This window comes from Olea europaea, unplaced genomic scaffold (assembly GCF_002742605.1).
Source record: "Olea europaea var. sylvestris unplaced genomic scaffold, O_europaea_v1 scaffold60, whole genome shotgun sequence".
NCBI classification, from domain to species: Eukaryota; Viridiplantae; Streptophyta; class Magnoliopsida; order Lamiales; family Oleaceae; genus Olea; species Olea europaea.
In genome coordinates this window covers 415,914-423,560 of record NW_019264346.1, presented here as the reverse complement: position 1 = coordinate 423,560, position 7,647 = coordinate 415,914, and the positions used below count along the sequence as shown (strand labels likewise).

Sequence of the window (7,647 nt, the reverse complement as noted above, 5' to 3'; positions counted from 1 at the left end):
TCCGACCATAGACAATTTCAAAAGGACTCAATCCGATGGTTCTATTCCTCGACCAGTTATAAGCAAACTCTGCTTGAGGTAGTTTCAAATCCCACTGCTTCGATTTAGTCCTTACCAAGCTTCTCAAAAGATTTTCCAAACTCCGATTCACCACCTCGGTCTGACCATCTAATTGGGGATGGTATGCGTTGCTAAAATTCAACTTCATTCCAAGTTTCTCCCATAAACTCCTCTAGAAATGACTCATAAACTTAGTGTCATGGTCAGAAGTAATTAACTGTGGAACACCATGTAAACGCACAATCTCTCTGAAATAAAGATGAGCAATCTGAGTAGCATCCATTGTCTTCTGGCAAGCCACAAAATGAGCCATCTTTGAAAATTTGTCGACCATAACAAAAATGGAATCCATCGCCCGCTGTGTACGAGGTAAGCCCAAGATAAAATCCATGCTGACATCAAACCAAGGAGCTTCAGATACGGGTAATGGCGTGTACAATCAGCATTAGTAAGAGCTCCTTTAGACCCTTGACATACATAACACCGCTCCACATAATGCCCCACATCACTGCTCAACTTGGGCCAGAAATAATCAGAAAAGACCAATGCTAAATTCTTGTCTCATCCAAAATGTCCTTCGTTATGAAGTTCACTAATAATATGCTACTTTACTTAATCAATCTGGAATGTATAACTCCAAAATTATCTTCCCAAATGAAGGATCTGCCGCATACATATCAGGAAATGCCTCAAATTCGACAATCTTGGTGCTCATGGTGGTGAGGAGTAATGTGCGACAGCTCAATGCATCTGCTACTCGATTCAAATTCCCTGCTTGATGCCTTAGTGTGAAAGTAAACTCCTGTAAGTACGCCACCCACTTTGGATGTCGCCTACTCAACTTGTGTTGACCATTGATGTACTTCAAGGCCTCATGATCAGTAACAAGAATGAACTTCCTCTATACCAAGTAACGACGCCAATGCTTCAGAGTCTGAACTATGGCATAGAAATCTAGGTCATAAGTGGAATAATTTTTCTTCGATCCCAATAGCTGCTCACTAAAAAAGTCTATTGGACACCCTTCCTAACTCAGAACACCACCAATACCAACTCCAGATGCATCACAGTTTACCTCGACCACCTTCTCAAAGTCCGGAAGTGCCAACACTGGGGCCTCCGTCATCTTTTGCTTAACCAAATGAAAGCTAGCCTCTGCCTCCTCGGTCCACTGAAAATCATGCCCTTTAAGGCATTCTGTGATAGGAGCAATCAAGGTACTGAAGTTTCTGATGAACCGACGATAGAAGGATGCCAATCTTTGGAAACTCCTGACATCATGCAAAGTTTTTGGCTTGTACCAATTCAAAACTTCCTCAATTTTGAATTGATCTGCATGAACACCATCAGTAGACATAACAAAACCGAAAAAAGTTACAAAAGTTGTGAAGAAAGAACACCTATTCTAATTGATGAATAAGCGCTCCGTCCTCATTACATCAAAGACAGCACAAAGATGATTAAAATGTAACTCCCATATCGGACTATAAAAAAGTATGTCGTCAAAATAGACTACCACAAACTTTCCCATGAAAGGCCGTAAAATTTGATGCATAAACCTTATAAAAGTACTGGGTACGTTTGATAGTCCAAAGGGCATGACCATCCACTCATACAATCCATGTTGTGTCTTGAACGTGGTCTTCCACTCATCTCCAGGCCTGATTCTAATCTGGTGGTATCCGCTTTTAAGGTCAATTTTTGAGAAGACCTTAGAACCGGACAATTGATCCAACATGTTGTCCAGCGCGGGAAATTTGAAACCTGTACTTCATTGTAATCCTGTTAATTGCCCCGCTGTCAACACACATACGACACGACCCATCTTTCTTCAACACTAGTAGAGCAGGAATTGCACAAGGACTTATACTCTCACGAATGTAGCCCTTTTCCAATAATTCTACCATCTGTCCCTGCAACTCTTCAGTTTCCTTGGGACTGAGGCGATATAATGGTTGGTTTGGTAGACTCTACCCTGGAATAAGATTGATCTAATGTTGAATGTCCCTCATAGGTGGTAGTCCTAGAGGAAGATCCTCCGGCATCAAGTCGGAAAATTCCACCAATCGTTGCTACACTTCTGCTGGTAATTCCAAATCCACATTCGCTGTACTATTTTCACGAGGCATTAAAGCATAAACTATTTTTTCACACCCAACCTCAACCAAGAACCTAGATATAGACAGTAGATTAGTGTTATTAACTATCGGGGCAGAGATGTTTTCTTCCCTGCGAGGCGTCAAAACAATTTTCTTCCCTTTGATGCTAAGAGAATAAGTATTCTTCCACCCATCATGGATAACACTACGATCATACTACCAAGGTCGTCCCAACAAAATATGACACGCGTCCATTGATACCACATCACACCAAGCATTATCAAAATTATTTTTTCCAATCGAAAAAGACACTAAGTATCGTTTTTCTGCCGTTACCTCACTGCCTTTATTCAGCCAAGACAATTTGTATGGTTTGGGATGACGATCCGTCTTCAGTTGCAGTTTCTCGATAGCCTCCTCAGACACTACATTCTCACAACTACCACTATCAATTATCAGCTTGCAGACATTATCAGCAAATGTGCAGGTTGTGTGGAAAATGTTGGTCCTCAAGCAATCGTCCCCTGACTCGCTCTTGGGAGTCAGCAGGCTCTTTCGAATGACCAGGGTCTCCTGGACATCTCCATATAGCACGTCCTCATCTTCACCATCATCATACACAGGCTCCCCAACTTCCTTGAATTTCTCTATCATATCCTCCTCAATCAGAAGATCTTTATTCTTCTGACCAGTAGGCTTCCTGCAATCAGTAGCCCTATGCCCCTATTTACCACACCTGAAACACTTAATACTTGAGCTGGAATTGTCTCGCTGTGGCTGATAAGCAGAACGAGATTCTTGAGGGCAAACTGGCTGACTATCTTCACCTCTGACCACTGGCCTCCTACTGTACTGTTTCTCCACTGCAAGTGCCCGCTGATATGCCTCAGAAACCGTCCACAATGAATGAAGGCGGAGAACATTGCAGGAGTTGCCTTAATCCCCCCAAATACCATGCTACCATTTGCTCCTCTGTCTCAAATAAATCATTCCGAGCCGCCAGCTGATAGAATTCCTTAGTATAATCATTAACTGATCTTGTGCCTTGCCTCAGTGAATGGAGCCTTTGAAACAAGGTTTGAGTGTAGCCGAAAGGAAGGAAGTGCCTTTTCATCTTCTTCATCATCTTCTCCCAGTCAGTAATTTTGGATTTCCCCTGTCGCTCCGTGAACGCTTCAACTGTTCCCACCATGCAGATGCTCTACCTTTGAGTTTGATAGCAACCAATTTCACTTTGACACGATCTGGAACCTCCTTATATTCAAAAATCCACTCCACTTCATTCTGTCAATCAATAAATCCTTCAGCTTGCAACGTACCAGAAAACTCGGGCAGATCCACTCTGAAACCGAGATCTACATGACGATCTTCCCGTCCATGATGCTCCCAAACTCGAGCATAACGGTGATACGGGTTTTCGAAACTGCTATCGAAATCATGACCCTCCACATCATGATTACCGACCTCTTGCTCTGCCAAACGTTGGGTTAACTTCACAACTTGTCTCTGCAAATCTTCAATCGTCACATCCTGAATATTACGATCACGGTGTGGGACTTCCTTAATTGGATCCTGCCCTCGACAACCACGACCATGTCCGCCAACCATTATAACTGATGAAATTTATCTCCCAAGAAGATGCTGACGCTTTGATACCAACTGACGCGGGGTAGGATAGTGATTATCCTATTGGCCTGTTGTAGCAAATGATTCGTAAAAAAGAAACAAAAGAAAAAACGCCCAAAAATCAGAGAAAATACTATGAAATCCACTCAATATTATTAATAATGCAGAATGACCAAAATTAACCCACAAGCCGGGTTAAATAGCTGCAAAATACGAAATTATAGGAAAATTACTAAAAATGGCAAAATCTCGAAAATACACCAGAATAAAATATTAAGTAAAAGAAGTAGGTTGCCAAAAATTTGGCTCAATTCGAGTTTTCTAACATATGGAAAAAGAGAAACGAAATATTACCATAAATAGCAAAAAATAACTAAAAATTGAATTTTGGAAAGGAAAACAACCGATTTTGGGCTCGAAGTTGATGCCCACTAAGCATAGTTAGGTGGCCACGACGTGCTCGCCGAAGAGAGTTTTTCGGATTTGGGTCATAATAGCGATTCTGATAACCACAGCCAAAGTTATGGCCAAATTACCACATACGTGTCAAATTCCCCCAATCAAGGAAATAATTGCAATTCACTTCTCATTTTTATGCCGATCTGCCATCTCATGGTATCTCAGCACCATCATCATGCTATCTGACAAATCAGCATTACTCGACTCGAATCCTCCTGCATCATAAGCCAAGTCCATATTAAGTGGAGTGAGAGTAAGGGCCTCCATACGTGTTAATAAAAAGGGGGCTCATCCCATTATGGGCTCAAACAATGACTAAATGAAATGCTAGTCCATATAATAAATGTAACAATCTCCCACTTGGACATCATTTCATTTAATCACTACCTAAATACAAGGAGTGTACCTATAAGTTCAAACAAGTGAAAGATATACTGGACAGGGTGTACAACACAACCAATACTTGAAATCACGTAACATAGGGCAATGAGATGTAAAAGCAGTATGAAAAATATCAGAAGAGCAATAAATACCCATTTCCATAAAAAGACCTAGAGACAAATCTGAATGTCTCTTATAGATAATACACCTTGTCAATAATGCGCTTGGCTCGGATACAAGAGTGACCAAAATGTCTCAATACATATAATCATTGCCTTGTCCAAATTATGCGTGACATAAGCATGAGACTGGTCAAAATATCTCATATATATATATATATATATATATATATAGTACGCCTAGTTCAAAATGTGCATGACTCAGGCATTCATTGACATTACTATATTTTAAGAACAAAACAAAATATGAGCCTAAATAATATGGTAAAATAGCAATGATTATAGAACTACCACTAATCAAATACAACATAAGACTCTAACAATCTCAAATGAGTCACATGCTTCTGAAACAATTTTGGAGCAAAACCTTTAGTTAGTGGGTCAACTGAAATATGATCTGTCGAAATATACTCAATACAAATATAAGACTCAAACAAAAAATTAATATCAATATGCTTTAGAGGGTGAAGAACTCCTAGTATTTCGAGAGAAAACAACTTTTGTAGAATTGTCACAAAATATCTTTAGTGGCCTCGAAATGGTGTCACTATACCTAGCCCCGAGATAAAGTTCCGCAACCATATAGCCTGACATGTAGCCTCATAACAAGCGACATACTCTGGCTCCATTGTAGAGGAGGCAACAAGTGTCCTTTTTACACTTTTTCAAGAAACAGCTCCCTCTACCATTATAAAAACATAACTAGAAGTAGACCTCGTGTCATCTAAACAACTACAAACCAGCATCAGAATATCCAACTACATCGAGAATGTTAGATCGTCGATATGTAAGTACTAGATCTTTAATGCCTTGTAAGACCCTACGTACTTTCTTTGTAGCTTTCTAGTGAGCCAAACTAAGATCTCCCAAGTACACTAACAACACATGCAATGTCAAGCCGTATACATACTTGAGCATACATTAAACTACCTACAAATGAAGAATAGGGAATTGTTTTCATTTGAGTCCTCTCACTATCATCCTTAGGGCATTGAGACTTAGAAAAAAATTTATCACCTTTCATGATAGGTGCTTTTCTAGGAGAAGAAGAATGCCTATTAAATCTACTCAAAACTCGATCAATGTAGGTTTTCTGAGATAATCCAAGAACGCCTCTAGATCTATTATGAAAAATCTGAATCCGAAAAATAGTTAATTGTTAATCTAAAAATGATATCATATTTCAAGAGGCGATACGGATATCGAAACAGCTTACCCACTGAGTTGATTTTGCACACATAGTTTTGTAAGTGGAAGAACTTATATATTTTTAAATATTAATTAATTAATTGTACTATTATATTATATGCAACTATGTGTCCGATTATATAATTATTATGGAAATTATTTTCTATGATACTTGTGAAACTTCAACGATTGTATATGATATATTTGTAATTTTTATGTGCGAGACATATGCGATATTGAGATCGACTAGAAAAGTACCCATGATTATCTACTTCTTCTAGTTCATTTAGAGGCATTGACCGTGTTCTATACTACACTAAAGGGTCTTGATTGGGGATGAAGGGGTTTCTATGATACTTGTGAAACTTCAACGATTGTATATGATATATTTGTAATTTTTATATGCGAGACATATGCGATATTGAGATCGACTAGAAAAGTACCCATGATTATCTACTTCTTGTAGTTCACTAAGAGGTATTGACCGTGTTCTATACTACACTAAGGGGTCTTGATTGGGGATGAAGGGGTCTTGACCATATATATACATATAGTTCATTGAAAGGACTTGATCGTATTCTATAATTGATTATGAGAAGATCCGCTTCTGTTCACTGAAGGAGATTGAAGCTCGTGTCGTATGAGTGCTTAGCACGAGGGGTAGTCTACGAGCATATGACCAGATTACCTAGTTTAGTCAGATGGCACATTTTTGGTAAATTTTTCAGTATATTCGATGGGATGAGATTATAGTATCCTTATGAGCTGATGTTTACATCATGACTTTTAAACTCTATTTTATGATGTTATGTAAATGTCTCACTTTTTAGCTATAATTACATGATGTTATATTGTGAATTTTTAAATGATATGAACTCGATTTTTGATATGAATGTATAAATGAAAAAGTATAGTTATTCTCGAACTTTTCCACTCAATGGGCTGTCAAATTATATATTTTCCCACTTTTTTTTCTTATCAAGCAGCAGTTGCATATCTATGCATCTTTTGGAGTTGAACCTTTGATTTTGAAGTCAGAGCCACCCGACAGAGTTTATTAGTATGACTCACTTTATAGAGCATGTAATCCATGTTTTGGGACGCATGTTTATGTTTAAATGTGATTTTACATCACTTATAGATAGATATGGGTCTCAATGTGTATTTTGTATCTATACGTACATTTCATGTTATTTTCATAGTAAAAATTGATATTTTAGCTTATCTCTATTGTGTTATATTATATTTGGGATTAATGCACAATAATTTACAAATCAGTTAGTCCTATTTACGAGCGAGATAATGTCGAAATTTTGTTAAACATAATTTTTAAGAAGTTGCATATTGTAGTTGTTGTAGCATTGATTGTGGGTTCGACTTTTACTTTGTATCTATCATTGGCGCACGTCACGTTTCGGGTCCACTAGCATTATTTGGAGTAGGGCGTGTCATTTTTTGGCTAAGTTGAAAGTAAATTATATTTATTTTTTAATTAATTTTTTGTTTCTAAACCCGTATTTGACTCCCTTTAAAGTAAAACAATTTATTTCTCATACTCATTTTCAATCATACATTCATACGATAAAATATTTTTCACGTAAGTGCAATATTAACTACATTCTCCAAAAAAATTATTCAAAATATCATTTTTACAC

The 7,647-nt window shown here is 38.0% G+C and overlaps 1 protein-coding gene across 1 annotated transcript; it reads right to left on the bottom strand.

Annotated features, from left to right (window-relative positions):
- Positions 1–676: 676 nt before the first annotated feature.
- LOC111389561 lies at positions 677–1,967 on the bottom strand. Its single transcript, XM_023014487.1, has 3 exons — positions 1,874–1,967; positions 1,136–1,392; positions 677–961 (listed from the first exon to the last, which is right to left on the bottom strand). The coding sequence occupies exons 1-3, from the start codon at positions 1,965–1,967 to the stop codon at positions 677–679; spliced, it is 636 nt and encodes a 211-aa protein (XP_022870255.1).
- Between the last annotated feature and the right edge of the window lie 5,680 nt (positions 1,968–7,647).

Coding starts and splice junctions, on each gene's coding strand:
- LOC111389561 (XM_023014487.1), bottom strand. CDS start 1,967: ATGGTAGAATTATTGGAAAAGGGCTACATTCGTGAGAGTATAAGTCCT. Junction 1,393..1,873: donor GAAGAAAGATGGGTCGTGTC/GTATGTGTGTTG, acceptor GTGTTCATGCAG/ATCAATTCAAAATTGAGGAA. Junction 962..1,135: donor ACTTTGAGAAGGTGGTCGAG/GTAAACTGTGAT, acceptor TACTTGGTATAG/AGGAAGTTCATTCTTGTTAC.